Genomic DNA, 19,318 nt, shown 5'->3' on the forward strand with positions numbered 1-19,318 from the left:
GTGTTTGGGGTCGTTATCATGTTGGATTACTGCCCTGCGGCCCGGTCTCCGAAGGGAGGGGATCCTGCTCTGCTTCAGTATGTCACAGTACATGTTGGCGTTCACGGTTCCCTCAATGAGCTGTAGCTCCAGACCAGGACACTCTTTTTCTTTTCTTTTTTTTTTTTTACTTTGTAGTATTTAAGTGTCATTTCTTCAGTGTTGTCACATGAAAAGTTATAATCACATTTACAAGAATGTCAGGGGTGTACTCACTTTTGTGAGATACTGTACATCCCATTGACGTCATGTTCAGTTGACAAAGAGCATACTTGTCAACATTAGGATGTGAAAATAAGGGAATAGGGAAAACAAAAACCCCGTTAGAATCTGAAGTCAGATGCTGTGTGCCTTGATCAGTCAGTCTGAATGATACCCAACTGAACACAAAGGTAGAACTACGTAAATGAGGTACCTGTAAAGTAATGCAGACACAGCAGAGCCTCTTCAGATTTTACTTTGTTTATTTCTTGAATATTATGGATCATAAAACATCAGAATTTATCAAAGCAGTTTTCTTTTTATGTTATGAAAACCCTCCAGAATACCCACAATTCTCTCTTCTCATTACAGATTAGTACTGATTCAGTGTCACGTTTCTGTTTCCAGGTCAATTACGAAGCCAAAGAGAATTCAAAATAACTCTATACAAATAGCATCTGGATATTTATTCTTTTTCCTGGTATAAAAATAAGTTCTAAGTGCTTCACACACTTTAATACTGTCTCTGCTTTGGCATGTTCACAGCTCGGATGTCAGCGTGTGTCGTCAATTGTAAAACTCTCCAGAAACACAAAAGAAAGAAAACTCAAGTCGGACTGAATGATCTGTGCTGCTGCTGATGCTGCTGATGCTTCGTCTGCTTTGGTTGTTGTTGGAAAAAGAGACATCGATTTGTCTTGTGCACAACACAACCTCACACTCACCACCTTTTTTGAAAAATATCATTTTAATATTTTATTCAAATCAATAGTTAAACAGAGATGGTTTCAATGAGGAAACAAATTTAGATTTAGATTTTTAGTGGCTCTAATTTGTTTGAACTGAATTCCTATATTTGAGACCATCATTTAGGGACAGCCGTAAAAGCTCTTTCCAAATAAACTGAACGTAATCTGAGGTTTGGCGAATCGTCGTTGTTGTTTGGCGACAGGGTGGAAAAATTGTGGAGACGAGGTGAGTTTTAGGGTCGCAGCTGGCTGGTCTTTTTTTGGTAGATGTGGAACAAATGACACACGATGTGAACATGAAAATACTGAAACAAGGTAAAGAAGCCCTGAAGCATTTTGACAGCTGATGTTTCTGTTCTGATTCTGAGGTTTACATGAAGGCGTTTTGGTTTAATGCTGAGCATCGGTGTAGCAGAACAGCAGTGAGCTTTCTTCTTTTTGTTAACGTAACACACATCAGAATGAAGTGAAAACATTTAGTCCAAGCGTTGGTCTCCTGTGTTAAGGATGTGGGAGGAAAGGTTTATGACACCATGTTCATTTGGTTTCCGTTCAGATGGACGCAATCTAAAAACTACAAATTCACAGTTTGTTAAACTAAATCATCCAGAATGTCCAAAACACGGCTTCCATTTTACAATCCCAGACTCCGTCCACATGTCAGTTGTATCTTCAAGTTTTCTTCTGTTGTATTGTGACAAACTACATCACTGAAGTGGTCAAAAAGTAGACAACAGTGCAAAAATATATTTGCAGTTGAAAGTTAGAGACACTAAGAGAAGAACTACAAATCCCAGCTATCTTATCTTGGAGATAATAATGCAGGGTTGCAAAGTAGGATAAAATAACAAAATCTATTGTAAACATACTACTAGAAACAAGCAAACAAACTAAAACTGATTAACTGATCAAAACATGAATTCACAGCTACAGCCAATCACAGGCCAGCTACGTAATCAACCATACAATGATCACAGATAAGTACGTACACATAATTCTGATCAAATAAAGGGAGAAGAGCAGAGAGAGAGAACATGAGAAAAGAAAGTGTGTCAGGTGAGGTGAATTTGTTTCAGGGCGACTGGCGAGTCCAAAATGTGTCTGTGTCGAACGGCCACAGCGGTTTTGTCTCGATGTAGAAGGTGCATTCACACGACTCTGCTTTAGATTTTGTAGAGAAAACTCTGCCTCACACAGAGTTCACACTGCGGACGAGCCTGTACCGTTTTCAAGCAGCCAATCAGAAAGAGGAAACTTTTAAAAACCAGTTTAACATGGAAAATGTGAAGCAGCTTGGTGTGAATGCGACCTCAGCTACGAGTGTTTTTCCTCTTTAGAAAACGCCGATCTAGAAAACGCCATATCCGTCGGTGTGGCGCGTCGCCACAGCAAAGGCCGGGTAGCCCTCATAGGTGGTGTAGGCGGTCAGGTCCTGCCCCAGAGACACAGCCTGCTTCAGCTGGGAGGCGACCGCCGCCGCCGCCGGGCTCGCCAGAGTGTAACCTGGAGAGAGACGAGACAACAGCTCCAAACTTTTATCAACGAGTCTTTCACTTTATAGTCAGCTGTTTACATGTTAGTTGGTCACTGAGGAGGAATTTAGTGTGTGATCAGTGTTTTTTCATTGTGCCCTGTATTTCAATGAACGCTCACGACCTGGAAATCCTGCAGAACTCCACAACAAGCTGGGACACTTTCCTGCCTGAGAGTTAGTCTGCTAGTGGTTTGTTGAGTGAGGAGTTAGTTGGCTTTGGGTACAGACCTTCACATACCTGGGAAGGCTACTGAGGCCACGGCGGCAGCAGTAGCACAGCTGGACTCGGCGGCGCCCTCCGTCTGCAGACCGAGCGTCTGCAGGGTGTGCTCGGCTGCGTGGACTTTAGCTTCTTCTACTGCCGCACACAGCTTCGCGGGCGTGAAGGGATGGCTGCAGAGAGAGAATCCACATCTAATGTAGCTGGATAAGACCTAATAATTGGGCATGTAAGGTTTATATAAGGGCGCACAGGAGCTGTGGTTGAAATACTTTTCACCTTGATATGAGTATAAATATTTCGTGGCGTGACAAACGTGAGTGCATGTAGTCGTAGGAGGAGCAAGAGTAGTAGTGGTAGCAGCAGTATTCTTACACGTTGGGGTACTGTGTGGCCAAAGCTGGTATGGTGATCTTGTAGAGAAAGAGTTGTCTCTGGTCTGGACCGATGGCAGAGTGGAGCTGATAGACGGGCTGACCCCAGTTATTCTTTTGACACAACTCCTCCAGAACCTGAGAGAAATACAGTCAGTCAGACTTCTATCCATGATCTCATTCTGTCAGTAATTACACAACGTTCAGGCCACAGTGAGGGTGGGAACATAGATCAACCAGTAAACCTCTTCACCACGGTGGTCCGTTACGCCGACACAGCTCCTCTTAGGACGGACTCTTTTCTGGATCCGTTTCCAAGATGGTAAAATTCCCACATTTGTTAAGTTCTGAATCTTTCAATCACCATCTCTCTTAGATAGACTCCTTATCCTCTTTCTGACCCTGCAGACATTTTCCAAAAAGAAAAACCTGTGACTCTCAAACTCGTGCTAAACCAGTGAACTGACACGGTGACACGGTGACACGGTGACACGGTGACACGGTGCGGACAGACTTCATCAAAGTCAATGAAACAACTGCCAAATGTGATATTTGCAGGAGGGAACTCACAACAAACAACAACAAATCCCTTGCTGAAATATTTATTTACCGTCCAGCATGTTAAAGTAAGAACTTCTGTTCTTTTTGAACTTAACGAGCTCTCGGCCTACCAGTGACCAACCAGGTACTGTGACCTGTAGCTATGCCACTTTTACCAGTTCAGAGCATCCATTCATTTAGTGATATATAGATATTTGCTAAATGATAAAGTAGAATGAATAAAATTTCCTGTGTGCATCGCAGTGAGGTGCAAATGTCGATTTCCCCGCAGAGCAAAATAAAAAAGGACTCAGGACATCGTTAATGAATGTTACAGAGATTAACTATGTGGTAAAAGCTTGACATCCTTTCACATAATAAAAACAGTGCGTTTAAGGTGTCTTCAGTTCCCATCAAACACAGACCTTAAAAGATTGGATGAGGGATTTGAAAAGATTCAGTAAAATCAAACCCCATCCCCTGTCCACCAGTCCGTCTTGTGACGCCCCTCCTCCCGTCTCAGGCTGGCCTTGTCGAGCTCAGCGGGGCCTTCCAGGCTACAAAGGTGGCTCCTGTACGTACTCACTACCCCCCTTCTTTAGCAGACGTCCACTGCATCCTCATTTTCTTTTTGCACCTTCAACACCTCTGTAGCAGCTAACACGCTCATGCTTGGGCCAGTTTGTGATACTCTCATGCTCCATCTTACCCTCACTTACGAACCAGACCTCGAGATACTTGAACCCTTTTACTTGGGTGCAGTGACACGCTTCTGCCTAAACTACCATTATTCCTGCAGCGTCCCTCGGCCTTAGACGTGGTCAGACGTGATGTAGCGGTCTGATGACGCCGGCAGAGACGTTATCCTGAGGCCACCGTGTCGGACAGCGTCTGCACCGTACGCTGCACCCCGCAGATGCTGTCCATCACATCACAAACAGAACCGGTGACCCCGGCAGAACCCAACACCTACTGAGGATGTGCTTGACTTGCAGAGACACTTCTCTGCCTCCGGTCATAGTAAGCATGCTGGTATCTTATAGTACCTCCCAAAAGATCCCCTAAAGGAGACGGGGGCGCCCAGAAAAAAAGTAGATTGGATGGACAAACTCTCAAGACCATTTCAGTATCCTTGATTCCGTCCTGGTCATTGAACAATTAGCTGAACTACATGGACAACACTACAAAAATAACACAGAAGTTCTTCCAGCAAGTATTAACCCTGCAAAGAAATCCTGGTTGTCAGCTGTGCTGTTACCTGTGGTGCAGGTTTGATGGCGGTGGCCTTCAGGCTCATGGAGGCGGGGTTCATGGGGGTCAGCTCCATACCCGGCAGCAGGTCATACAGCTTCTCCTCCGCCTGCTTGTCCACCTTCAGGCCATAGGAGGCGCTGCCGCCTCGACCCATGGCTCCGACCCCGGCAGCGTAGGCCAGGTAGCCCCGCCCACCCAGCCCCCGCACCCCGGCAGCCCCTACAGGTACAGTCATGTAAATTTCTACAGGAGATCGAAAAGGCAGTGAAATCAATCAAATCACCGGAAATCAACCGGGAAGAAGAATCAGACAGTCAGACAAATTATTCAGTCAGAGTCAACAGGTACAGCGGTAGTCATGGTAACATTACACCTGTACTGCTGCGGCGTCTCACGTTCACTGAGGATTATTTCTCTGGATGATTTGTTTTCCAGTTTTTCATCTTCACACCATTCTTCCAGGGTTTAATATTTGATTAACAAAATAAAGTTTCACTTTGATTCAGTGGATCATCTGATTCCTGGTTAACGACAACATTCAGGCATAAAACTTTTTTATAATAACATTCTTTATATTTGGGTGATTTTGATTCGATCCAGTTCAGGTGGACTTTCAAAGCAGTATATGCCCATCATTGAAATAATATTACTGGTGAATTGACCGTTCCAAAAGTGTTGGCATGCCTGTCAATCCCCAAACAGTGGCAGATTTACCACCAGCTGTAGCTGACTTGCTAATTGAGATATTTCAAGTTGTTTATTGAAAAATCCATCTCCAGCCGACTTTTTAAGGGTTTCAAACTGACTCGTATTAATATGATAAATATATATGATATATAATATATCATGCTAACAGACTGAGGCTAAAGCTAATATGTCCCAGGTAAAAAGTCATCATCCTCACCAGTTGATGATCCGTTTAAACAAACACGATGTTTGTTGAATGGCAGTGTGGAGATAGTTTGTTCTAGTGTTAACTACGGGAATTTGGTTCTTACATGACCCTGTTTAGCTTCTTAGCCTACACGGTCTACTTGTTTGTGTTTGGTGACACAACGCTGACGAGAGTTTCTGAGAGCAAACATCCCCGTATCCAGTAAAGATCAGGACAGAACCTCTAACGTTAGCTTGAGCTCTGACAGCTTCCAGGACCAGCTCCCACTGTGGAACAGGGATTCTTACGTAACCTCGAATGCCACAGAGTGGGAACTGCTCCTTGGCTTTGGAAGTCACGCAGGTTACTACTGTAGGTAGAAGGCTAGTTAGCCGGGCATGCTAACACTAGCAGGGGCAGATAAATCCATTCCTTGCTCTTTTGCTCTTCTGATTTTTGTTTTGGAAACTTTTTGTATAAAGAGTATCTCTGCCAGTGGTTGCTCAGCTGTGATTGGTCCTCCAGTGTTTGGGGGAGGAGTTCAGCAAACGGTCAGTTCACCAGCAGAAATCTATTTGATCATGTAGAAACGTTCATGCTGTCCTGTGAAAACCCTGTATCTCCAGCTGTGTAGTGTTTCTTCTTATCTGAACTGAAAAAAGAGATGTGGGGTTTTCAACTGACAGCAGCCGTTTAAAATTCAAAACACAAGGGGAGCTCCGACTCAGAAGCAACAGCTTTTTGCATCTTTCCCAAAGACTGAACTTGTTATGTTTTTTGTTTTTTATAAGCAATAAAGTTTATAATCTGAATTAATAAAATTGAATTAGAGCAAAGCTCACAGACCAGCGGTCGCCAAACTTTAGGTCTGCAGTTGGACCCCCAGTACACCACAGAGACTGACAGGCTGACGTGGACTAACTTTTAAACTCAAGGCATTCTGGGTGCTTTCCTGAATCCCTTAAAGCATTCACTTTTTTCTGTTTCTGAATGTGAGCTCACCTTGTAAGTCTTGTTTAACATGCAGCCAGCAGAGAAGGATCATTCACCTTCTTCTGTTTCAGATTAGGAGGGAAGCAAAGTGTGTCCGTCCTCACCTCTAACAGACGGCGTCCTGATCAGACCTCGGCCTCCAACTGGAGCTTTGGCTGGCGGGAAGCGAAACTGACCTGGTATGGCGGTGTAGGCCTGAGGGGCATAAAACACGGGCGGACCAAGATACGCTGCCGTGGGGTCGTAAACCTAGAGGAGGAGGGGAGGGACAAGTGCTTCCTGTTTATCTTTGATAGACATTATTATTAAAAAGGAAATGTTTTAGTTTGGATTATGAGTCAGATAAAATTACTTTTTATCTAGAACGTTTTATTAACGTTTGTTTGTGCTTTATTGTTGTTGTTACTATCTGTTTCTTTTGGGGGGGTTATATATTAATAATAATACTATTTTATTGGCATTAACATTAGTTGCCTTCAGCTGCCTCTTTGCAGTGTAATGATTGAAACTGTCCACTAGATGGAGCTGTTTCCCACAGTGACATCTACTGTACATCCAAGCATCACTACTCACACCCCTGCTCTGTCTCCATGGAGGTTAACCTTCAGGGAGCAGCTAATGTTACAACAAAGTTTTGTACATAGGGACATCCACCAACGTGTCCCGGAGCAAGACACATAACCCCTAGTTGCTCCAGAGGCGTGCGACCTCTGACATGTATGCATAGCCAGCACATTCACTAAAAGCGTCAGAAAATGACTAATTATTTTTTATTTTTTAAACATATTCCAGACTGAAAAATCAAAAAGTGCATGTCCTTAAACTGTTTTCATTAATGCATTAAAGCTGCTTTAGGATTAACTTGAGAATAGCACCAAAAACACACAGATTGTAAAGCCTATACGCCAACTATTCTGCAATAATATAATACTGTAAATGTAAAATTAGAATAATCCACTTCTATATTCCTAAATGAGCACACAAATCAAAATACGCAGATAAAAAAAACAGTATTAGCGTGTTCACCATCATCATTATGCTTAGAGAACAACAATAAATGATTCCCTTATCACTATGTTGATGTTTCCTCCTCTTCAACAAACACTGTTGTGCGTCAGATTATTTGGAGCGAGGACTTCCTCTTGCAGGACTCGCATGAACCCGGTGTCAGACATTGTGGTGTCTTCGGTGTCCTACCTGTCCCAGAGTGTAGGCAGTGTAGTCGGTCTGCAGCAGAGGTCCTCCCCGCCCGCCAGTCCCTCTGGTGTAACGGACATAACTGTCCTTGTCCACCGGTTTAGCCAGAGTCACCTCGATAGGAGAACCGTCAACCATCTGCAGGGAGCAGGACAAAAAACACATTTCAAAAATGTGGTGGGGTGGATGGAAGAGTGAAATAATCTCAGGACTTTCACTCAGGAGTCCCGTGTGGAAGAAAGTCAAAGGTGACATGTTTAAAGTTAAATAACATTTTGTAGATGACGTAAATAATCTACTTATTTTAACCCAAACCAAACTACGGCCGTTTCACAACATTTTCCTCGTTAAAAATTCATGTGACTTGTGCATGTTGTTTTGGGACACTTCAAAATCGAAACATAGTTATGTAGGTATGAAGGCGTGTTGGTCGCATTGTTAAAATACTCCAAGTCCTGCCAAACATTGCTTAAGTAAAAGTTTATCCGTATAATCATCAGAATGTAAGATGCAGTGAATCATATTCTATAAGGCCGTTCCTAAAAAAAAACAAAAGCATGAGGAACGAGTAAACGTGGAACTCTTTGGCTGTGTAGCTGCTGACCTTTCCGTTGAGGGCGTTCATGGCGTTGATGGCGTCTTCTCTCTGAGTAAAATGGACGAAGGCGTAGTCTCTGATCTTCTTCACTCGCTCCACTGCACCTGTAACACGACAAGCCGCTCTGGAAACTCAAGTTTTTATCTTTATTCAGCCTGTATAGATTCTACAGAGTGTTTACTGATAATTCCCAGTGACTTCATAGTCTTGCATTATTGCATCAATGAAAATGAAATAATAAATTTCCGCTCCATCTACTGACGCTTTAGCGTAATCCCTAACAAACTTCCTGCACCGTGTAAATATAATGACATTAGACTTTTTTATATTTAAAGAGAGCTTATTAAGTTCAAACATCTACCAACTCATTTCCTCAGTAGTATTTTCTTTGTAAATCTGTATGTGAACACATCATACTGGTATCATCAGTGAACACAAAAGAAGATTTACAACAAAAAATTAGTAATATGAAAAAGAAATAAAAAGGTTCCTAAAATGGATCCTTGTGGTACACCACAACTTATATGAACTGTGTTTGAAGCCCAAACATTTATTAAATACTGAGCTCTTTTTGACCAAAGGTTTCTCTTTACATCATCTGAAACTTGTTGCACATCAGTAATCCATTGTTATGCTTTGAGAGTTAACTGCTGGATTGCGTTGTGTTGCAGTACCTGGTCTGAGGCTGTTAAACTCCTTCTCGATGGTCTCCTCGGTGGTCTGCAGCATCAGGTTCCTGACGTAGAGTATCTTGACAGTTGCCATGGTATCCTCGTCCACCTCCACCTCAGGCTCCGCCCAGTCCACGGCGATGGCGTGACCCCACAGCTGAATACGACCTGAGACAACAGGTAGGTTTCACTCTCTTGTGTATCGTCTTTAAAGTCTTTGTTTATGTATTAGGTCTGGAAAACCTCCTCCTGTCTTATGATGCCTTCAAGTCACGCTAGAATTAATAAGAAATGGGAGATCCAGTGAGCTTAGCTCACAGTTCGCAATTTACACATTTCAGTATGCACCTCAGTTTTGGGACCAGGGTTCGGAACATTTTCGGTGTGGCATGTTTGTCACTTCTTTTGAAAATGTAAATGATAAGCTGTGTCATTGGCTATAAATCTCACTGTGAAAATTACTGCACTCAAACATGGTATTCCGTCAGTAAGAAATAGAAGAAATAAATATTGTTGCTAGTGCAGATTATCGGTGAGATACTGAGCCATACATACAATGGCATTGTTTAGCTAACAGACCACAGTTGACCCATTGCCAAAGTCTTACTTAAGAATTTATGTTCAACACGTGCTCAGAAATAGACCTAATGAAAGTGTCTTCAGCAGTAATATTTGATTTACAGCTAGTACTGAACTGACTGTTACACCGCTTGCAGTATCTCAATATAAAAACTGGACTCGTGGCCCAACAGGACCACCAGGGACTCAGCAGCTGCTTCAGTGTTTCGTAAAGGATCTTCTGCTCACTGAGGTTTTCAGCTCTGAAGATGTTTATGGTTATTTCTGAAAGCTGCGCTCACCCCCATCATTTAGAGTTTTATCTTATCATCACACCTGTCAGAGCTCTTCTTCCACTGGACACCGACCCAGGGACACAGGCTGTGATTGGCTGCTGATAATGCTGTCAATCAAATGGAGACTTTGACCTTTTTTATCAGGTTGTGTTTACTGTTACAAGGTGTTTCTTTAAGCGGAATTGTTGGTACTTTAAAATAACTTGTTAGTGAAACCATTCCAGCTGCATGTGTTTAGTCCATCCCAGCCCCTCAGGTGTGCTTTCATGAAGCGATCCTCTCACTTAAATTTGACAAAAACATAAAGTTGGACATTCAGTGTTCGGTGTCTACCTGGCAGCAGTTTGCGGCGGGCCATAGCGGCTGCTCGGTGGCTCTCGTACTCGACGAAGGCGAAGCCTCGGTTCTTAGATTTGTCGGCAGCGCTGGGGTACACGATGACGTCCACAACCCCATCAGTGACCTTCCTCATCTCAGTCAGGATCTCCTCGCGCTTCTTGGTTTTGGGAATCCCGCCTACAAACAGACGGCAGTTGTCCACGCTGGCACAAACTCCCAGGAGGCGGCCATTCCTGCAGGACGGAAGAGAAGCACAGTGATGAGATGACATTTCCAAACATCTAACCCTTCTTACTCTTATTATGAGCAAAGATCAACAGAAAACATTTCATTCTAATTTGAAGGCAGACATCAGCAGCAGCATGTAGATCAGCTGTTGCCAATAAACATAAATTCAGTAGTGGCTGAAATGAAAGTTTTTTTCAGATAAATATTATATGTGAGTGTGATTTGATTCAGATCAACATTTGAGTCTGATCTGCTTCTGGCTGTGAATCAGGAGACTACAGCTGTTTGAAAGTGTCATTCTGCTTCTCAGCTCATTTTCATGTTGGAGGTTCAGTTTGGGAACATTAAAAACTTTAGCCCTAACACTTAGAAATGGACCTCATAAGACTGAATAAAAGATTCTAGATTATTCTGATTCCATAAGATAATTCAATCAAATGCTTCTATCAGTAACACCTGGTCTCTGGGTGGCTGGGATGGTTGGTAGGGTGTTTCTAGATGGGTGGCAAGTTGTTCTTTGGTGATTTCTGGTTCTGATGTGTTTCTCTGCGAGTGCTTTATGAGGTCCGTTGCTAGGCTGCTGTGTGGTCTCGAGGTTCTGGGGGGTTGATTGATTTTAGCTGGTTGTGCGGCTGTAATGTGTTGCTGGATGATGGGTGGGCTGTTCCTTGGTGGTTGCTTGGATGTTCTGCTTTGCTCCGGGCTTAATACTTGCAGCAGCTCATTAGCATTTCTTTGGACAGATTCAAGAAGGCTGCTTAACAGCTGATTGAAACTTCGGTCGTTCTGATATCAAGATGAAGGGTTTCTGAACGAACGCAGCACTCGCCCGGCTGTCGAGGAGTTAATAATGAAAATGCAAATGACTGTTGGTTCGAGTCTCGAGTGTGTTGTTGCTGTGGTTGTGTTGTCTGGGAAACCCTGACCTGATCTCATAGTTGTTGAGCTGCTTCATGGCTGCTTTGGCCTCCTGTTTGGTGTTGAAGGTGACGAAGGCGTAACCTCTGTTGTTCCCGTTAAAGTCCATCATCATCCTCACCTCGTAGATCTTACCGAACTGGAGACAGGAAGAGAGGAATGAAAAAAGATTCAAGAACGACAGGCCATCAAAATATCATACCGTAGTTAAAAACACTCCTTTCACCTTCTCACAGAGTGGAACCAGTTCGTCTTCAAACAGATCTCTCGGTAGCTTCCCCACAAAGATCTCGCTGCCTCTCTCCGGTGGCGGCCCGTCCCAGCCAGGCGGCGGGCCTCCGTACCGCCGCTGGCCGTTCTCCTGAAACACACAGCCCAAAGAATAAAGAATGAGAACAGTAAAAAACATACAGTAATGATTCTGAAGAATATGTACTAAAGTCTATTTCCATCTGAGAATCAAGGGCCGGCTGTTCAGGCAACTAAACCAACATCTGTACAACTTTACTTTGCACTTTTTAAATGAATATTCAACATATAACAACATGCGGTAAGTTGTGTTTGAAGATCAGTTTTGTTTGTTAAAATGCACATTTAAACCTTCACACTTGTTGAAGGACGCTGAGAAAAAAGACATCGCAGCTTCTAAAAATGTTGTCCCACTTCAGAAAGAAACAGACTGAAATGTAGTAAAATCCTCTCGTCCGCCTCGTCCAGATGTTTCAGACATCTGAAACAGTTTCCTACCTGCTGCAGTTGGTATCCTGTGCGTTGCATGAGCGCTCGCAGTGCTGCCTCCTTCGGCGTCCCCGCCAGCCCGTCCCCGCTTGCTTTCTGATTGGATTCCATTGGGTGTGATTGACAGCAATATGAAAATCAGGGAAATTAGGGGTGCTCACTGGAAAATGACAGAAAACAACAGCATAGGTGTTATTCTTGTTACTGTGTTCTGTGAAGCTTTAAATCAGAGATTTTCAACATTGGCTGTCCCTCGATACGCAGAGTTGTGCAAACTTCCATTCTGATCAACATGAATTTAAAGCTGGTGTGAAAACAGAAACCAACACATTGTCACTCCCAACGCTTCACATATGGACGCTTGGTCAGAACCCCTAATGTCGCTTTTTAACGTCTTGGGACGAGTTGGGTGAAGATGGGTTGACAATACAGGAAATCAGCTGCATATAGATGGAGATTTACATTTCAGCAACTTCGACTAATAAAATATCAAACCATAACAGGCAGATTAATAACTCTTTAAGATCATTGATTGTGCACGGCAGCAAGGATCAAGGACGCTGGCAGGATTTCCACTGTTAGTGTAATTAAACAGCAGCCATTCAGTCAACAGTGCAAATCTTGACTCTGTCCCACTTGATGACTTTCAGATGATTGGAAGTTGCCTGAACTGCAGAACATGGGCACAACATTTTAGATGATCTTTGGTAGATGAAGAAGGTGAGGACCGACCGAAAGGCATGCCGGTTACCTGGGAGTGAAACGTGCAGTATCGTAACTTCTATAACATCTAGTTAAAACGATCTTTGTGCTCTTGATGGCTCCCTTTTCAAAACCTTACGAATGTGCCGGTACACCTCTGTGTCCTTGACGACAGAGCAATGGTGGCATAAAGGTTAGATAGGCTGCCTTCTGATTGGTCATCAGTTCAGTCCCTGGACCAGCTGGAGAATTCTCCCTCGCTGCCCTTGAGCAAGGCCCCTCACCTCTAACTCTGTGTCCAACAAGTCAGACTGTGCGTTTCTTAAGGAAACTCAGCATCCTGGCTGGAAACAGTACCGACTGGCGTGGGATGTGCACGGCCCAGGACCTGTTCACCCTGCTGCCGTCTGACAAGAGATACAGAAGCCGTCGCACCACCGGACTGCAAATAATCTGCCAAACCGGACGCTTCAAAACGGCAGTCCACACACCAACGGGCGACGTCACGGTGGTTACGTCCACTTCTTTTTACAGACCGTGTCTCCTCAGAGCTGCTGGTCCTCCATCCTGTTTTCCTGCTACATGATGCGTGTTTGGAAGTCAGCAGCAGAGAGGTCAAGGTCTGTTCAGTAATCATTGACAGAGACTCTGGACAGGCTGCAGCCTGGCTGACTGAGTGGAAACATACAAGGCTTCACCGGGGAATTATGGGAACTGAATTTATTAAACACGCGTGCATTTTTATGCTTCTAAATATGTGAGGGCCTCAGTGACATAAAACCTGCCTTATCCTGTAACTCCTCCCTCCAACTGTAACCCTGAAACCCCGAAACTGAGCCTCAGCCTCAAACAGCATGTCTTAACTCTCTAAAAACATCCTAACCTGCTAAAAGTGCCCTCGCTCTCAGAAAATGAGATGACCTGATGAAATGAACCATCCTCAGTGTCATTCATTAAGCTTTATTTACATGCATTGTTTCAAAAGCAGTCGTGTTTAATAAACTGATCAGTAATTAGCATTATAGATGAACACATTTCACTTTCGTTTGGTTGTTCTTCCACCCGGAGAAACAGCCGTGTTCGAATCACTGAGCAGATAAAGAGACGTGGACTGAGCCATGGGAACACAAACACTGTGGTTTATTCAGGCTCAGTCCCACAGACGCCGTCCTGCTGCAGCAAATACTCACTACAGCACCAGAGGTGGATTCATCCTCCGCTGAAAATAGTCCCCAACAGATGTTAGAAACTACAGTGAACCAATGGGCTCAGAGCAGAGAGCCGCCAACAGGATGATGTTTCGTATCAAGAAGGAACATTTTGAAAAACACCACTGAGCCTCTGAATTATCTGTTAAAATAACAAACTGAGCTCACAGAAAGAGAAAGAGCCCTCATCAGCACACAGCTAAGTGGCTACTTTACGCTAACCCTTTGAACCTTAAAGAAAGGCTGATCTAATCAGTTTAATGCTAAACAGCCTGCTGCTGCATCTTCACTGCATCCATTAGCATGCTGATCACACACTTCCTGTCCTTCTTTCTTTCTTTCTGTTCAATTTCAAAGAGAAACACAGCAGTGAAAATGAGAGATGAGCACTTCACATCAGAGAGGGAGGGACGAGCGAGAGAGCAAGGAAAACAGAGAGAGGTCGAAGGTCACGGGATGACGATGATGATGAGAGCAGCTACAAACACACGACGTCTCTTTGCAGCGTTTGAAGCTGCAAAATTCAGCTGTTTTGTTTCTGTGTCGCCTCTGAAAACGTGTTCAAACTCTCAACTTTATTTAAAACTCTGCAAGGAGCAAAAAAGATCCCAAATCTGTCGGGCTGAACTTATTAATCTGGTATTCAAGTAAAAGTAGAAATACCGTCTAAAAATAGTCTCCTACAAGTAAAAGTCCTGAATTCACATTGATACTTAAGTAAAAGTAAATGTCTGTATTGATGTAGCATCATCAAAACGTACTGAAAGCATCAAAAGAAAAAGTACTCAGAATGTAAACTGGCTCATTTCCTTGAGTTCATTATGTTTTTATCACTAATGAAAACATAAAAGATTATTTTACTGCTTGTTAATGTGGAGCCACTTTTAGATACTTTGTGTACTTGTGTATTGGTAGTAAAGTACTGCATCATATCAGATGTTTTCTTCTGTAAAAAGTAACTACAGATTAATACAGAGCAGTTTAAAGTCCAATATTTCCCTCTGACATGCGGTGCAGTAAAGACGTAGAAATACTCAAGTAAAGTAAAAGTATATCAAATTAGTGCTGAAAATAACGCATCTCAGAAAACATGGAAATACTTTAGTTAAATTAATGAACGTGTATTTGAACAGATGGAGGAGAGGCGGGGTCAAAGGTGAACGGGTTCAGGTGACCCGAGAGGCTGCTGGTGGACAAACAGGCAGCTGGAATCCACCAATCAATACAGAGGACAGAGGGGCGTTTAGCACACGCACGCACACGTGCACACGCACGCACACGTGCACACGCACACACACGCACGCACACGTGCACACGTTACACGCTAAAGATTATTTTCAGTGTTCAGCTGAAAAACAAATGTTTTAGTTCAAAGCGACTCGTTCAGCTTTTCCTTCCGTGGGACAGAAGTTTCATCGGGTTTTAAATTTACAAGAAGGAAGGTCAACATTTGAAGCCCAAACTGTGACTGTGTGATGTCACGTAAAGAAACACAGATAAAAAGTGTCTTATGAGAACCAACACTTTTACACGTTTATCTGACAAACTGTCACCTTCTTGTCTCGGGAATATAGAAAATAAAATAATTTTAGGGCATCATCTAAAAATACATTCGGTGTGTTTCGGGTTCGAGATCAGTCACCTGCCAACAATGTTGCAGAAACTGTCCGACGCAGAGAGATTACAAGAGTGGAACCTCTCCAGAGCTGTTGGCTGCCGGAGGAGGAGGAGCACAAACACATCTCCACCTCACAGAGCGTGAAGTTACCAAAGTCAGCCTACTGACGCTGGACGGTTTCAGACGTTTAGGGCTCCGCGGTCCAGGCTTAGCAGATAATGGTTTGGGTTAAAATAACTATGTAGGTCAGTTAACACATAAGATAACTTACGCAATTTACGTAACTCGCCTCGCCCTCCATCCACCTCCTTCCTCAGTCTGTTCTGTTAAACATCATATACCTGACGCCACAGGGCTTTCTGAACGGTGGCGCTACAGAGTCACAAACTGACGCCGATGGGTCTTGACCATGCGTCCACATGTGACGGGTCGGGGAGCGACGACGGGTTGCAAATAAATATAAATAAATAGTTAAATATTGAAGGAAACTTAAAGCCCAGCCTGCTGTGTGCAGTCAGACAGGCGGGACCGTTTTGTTACTTTAGCCTGTCTTGGTTTTATAAAAGCCTCAGCTCACTTCAGGCCGCAGTATACTGTTATTACATCACAGGTAAAGGGTTGCTAAACAGCATTACTGTGATATAAGAAGCGTATTCCACGGCCTGTTGTGAGGCATGAACGAGCCTCCGTAAACCAGACTGATCGATCGGTTATCCAGGCAGCCAAATAAATAAATAAAAGGAAACTTCTTCTTTCAGGACGGACAGATGTGCACCAGAAATGACTTTATGTTTCTTTTAATCACAATAACTGTTCAGGCTTGTATGGAGGCGTGAACGAGCCTCCGTACAAACAGTTTTTACCGACAGCTGACTGAATAATTAATCCGTTATCTCCAGTGTAACTGATGATGTCACCTTCCTGTCTGTCTCTTCATCCAATCAGCTGTGACGTTAACCCCGCCCCCTGACACCGACATGATTGACAGCAGTGAGGTTCAGTCGCGCATTCTCCTACGATTCCCAGCATGCATTTCAACCAACCTGCCTTATCAGCCAGGTTCAGCCTCTCACGTTAATCTCAGTCGGTTAATAATTAAAAATTCATCTTCTGTCTCGTGAACACAGACACACACAGCAGCTTCCTGTCTGTTGACTCGACTTGTGTTTAGTGCTAATTAGCATTTGTTAGCGTGCTGACACGCTAAACAAAGACAGTCCTGGTTAATGTGCTAACAGAGACTCTGAGAGAAACGCCGCTGCAGCTGAGTCCTCCCTAAGACCAGGAGAGACCGCAGTTCTCAGATCTGTGTGTTTATAAATAGTCTCAGATGGTCTGGGATCAGGTCTGAATCCGCTCCCTAGAGTCCAACCTGAACCTGGAGATCCAGGATTTGACTGGACTAGACGTTTCATTCATGCGTTGCTCTGAACTGTAACTTTACCGTCACTATATTCAGTTTTAACGCCTCCTCTGACACTCTGCAGTCCTGAATTATTACCCGGAGCCAGTTTTCTTTTGATTGACTGTGAAAGACCCGACGTCGCACGCCAGCAAACACACAGAGGTCAGCGTCTGTGGTTTTATTTTCATTTTCAAATAGAATAAAAAGGGAATTCCTGAGCAGATGATAAGGAGGACGTCCTCCATGTTGGCGTTCACCACAGCTGTGGCGACCGGCGCTCTAGAGAGACCTGAGCGCCCAGACTGAGGTCACATTTTAAAAACCTGGACCTGATTTGGACCCCATATGAAAGCTTCTGGAACAGATCAGATGTGAGGAAAGCTGCGTCAGCTGGGTGAAACTGTTCTCTGGCTCTTTTTATTTAAACCCTCACAGAAATATAAATGTACTTAAAAATACATACTTTAGGTACATTTTCTGTAGTTTGACTAAAAGGTACTTTGTTCAGTTAAAAAAAACTCTTTAAATTGAACAAATACTAAAAAAAAGCACCTTAATTTGTACTTTGAAAGGACTTCAGGTCGCTTTGTTAAACATTTAAAATTTAAGGATTTCAATCTATTCAGGGTTTAAAAAGTCTTTTCTTTGTGGATGAAGGAGATTTTTAAAGGCTGAATTTTCACCATTATCGTGAAATGAGTAGTAAGTATAAATTACTGCTTCTTTATAACTTTATTTTATATAAATTTACTTAAAGTACATTTTGCTTTACAATACTTATGTACTTTTACTTCAGTAGCATTGTGGATGGAGTATTTTACGCTGTGGTATTACTTAAATATCCAAATACTTCTCTGTGTCCCTGAGTACTTTAATAAACGGATATTTAACCCTTTAAAAACACCTTAAACCTCACAGAAATGTACTTGTGTATTTGTATCACTGTGTATTTTTCATAATATTTCTGCTTTTACTACAGTAACGTTGTGAATGCAGGACTTTTACTTGCAATGGAGTATTTTTACAACGTGTTAGTACTACAGTAAAGTATCTGAATACACTGTTTATATTATATTTAAAGTTCAGACATTATATTTCTCTTTTTCTCAGTTTAACAGCGGTCGAGAGACACCGACTCAACTCTCTCTCTCTCTCCTTTCTAACACATGAACGCTGCTCGGCCTGTTTGTCCAGTTAGCCTTCCTGATGGCTACTGGTCATCAAACACCAGAGAAGAAGAGTGGTTGAACAACACTTACTTTGCATGCTCTCTCTCTCTCTCTCTCTCTCTCTTTCTTTGGCTTAAAAAGAAATAAAATTTCTTTTCATGAAAAACAGAAAAACTCACCTGAGCAATTTCAGAGATCACCTCCCTCCGCTCAGAGCTGTGTCATTCTGAGGACAGAGTGTGTGCGTGTCCACGTGTCATCAGCGGCCTCACCGGCTGTGTGTGTGTGTGTGATCACATCATATCAAACTCCAAAGGTTCACTGTCTTGGTGTTAGCTTTACGAGCCGGCCGGCGTTAATGTTTAACTGCTGCTATCTGTGGACACACACACACACACACACATGCAAATACACAAACATAACGCACACCCAACCAGCAGGACTGTGTGTGTGTTGCAGGAGGCCTTTGACCGACGGTCTGTATGTGGATCACAGTGCTCTGTAAAGGTCTCTTCACCTACTGACACGCACACGCACAATCACACGCACGCACACGCACAATCACACGCACAATCACACGCACAATCACACGCACACGCAGGGGAAACATGGCAGCTGTTAAACTTGTTAAATCCAGGTTAAATAAAGGTTCAGTTCAATAAAAACTGCCTTCAAACATTTGAATCTCCACTAAATCATTCGTTCTCTGCTGGAAAGCGTCTCTGGGCAATCAGCTTGTCATTTAGCACACCTCCCAGCACGCATTGCATTTGCATGATTTTGTTTATTCGCCGGTGCTCTTGGGTTTGTTTCAGTCTGAGGAAGCTGTGATGGAGTTTTGTTTGTGTGTTTCTGGGAATGAAAACAGACACGATGAAGACACGAGTCTTCGGAC

At 43.3% G+C, this 19,318-nt stretch overlaps 1 protein-coding gene across 3 annotated transcripts; it reads right to left on the minus strand.

Annotated features, from left to right (window-relative positions):
• Nucleotides 1-485: 485 nt before the first annotated feature.
• On the minus strand, nucleotides 486-18,755 carry a1cf (apobec1 complementation factor). Of its 3 annotated transcripts, none has more exons than XM_038735664.1 (13): nucleotides 18,603-18,755; nucleotides 12,331-12,481; nucleotides 11,810-11,944; nucleotides 11,592-11,722; nucleotides 10,432-10,670; nucleotides 9,248-9,412; nucleotides 8,580-8,677; nucleotides 7,976-8,113; nucleotides 6,883-7,027; nucleotides 4,916-5,130; nucleotides 3,119-3,255; nucleotides 2,762-2,916; nucleotides 486-2,492 (listed from the first exon to the last, which is right to left on the minus strand). In XM_038735664.1, the coding sequence occupies exons 2-13, from the start codon at nucleotides 12,430-12,432 to the stop codon at nucleotides 2,338-2,340; spliced, it is 1,815 nt and encodes a 604-aa protein (XP_038591592.1). In that variant the 5' UTR covers nucleotides 12,433-12,481; nucleotides 18,603-18,755; the 3' UTR covers nucleotides 486-2,337. The 3 variants fall into 3 exon arrangements, with proteins under 3 accessions (XP_038591592.1, XP_038591591.1, XP_038591593.1); XM_038735663.1 differs by having other exon boundaries at nucleotides 4,916-5,154; XM_038735665.1 differs by having other exon boundaries at nucleotides 2,351-2,492; nucleotides 2,752-2,916; nucleotides 4,916-5,154.
• Nucleotides 18,756-19,318: the final 563 nt, after the last annotated feature.

Source organism: Micropterus salmoides, unplaced genomic scaffold, assembly GCF_014851395.1.
Source record: "Micropterus salmoides isolate LMB-PRFRI ecotype aquatic unplaced genomic scaffold, ASM1485139v1 Ms_hic_scaffold_21, whole genome shotgun sequence".
Taxonomy (NCBI): Eukaryota; Metazoa; Chordata; class Actinopteri; order Centrarchiformes; family Centrarchidae; genus Micropterus; species Micropterus salmoides.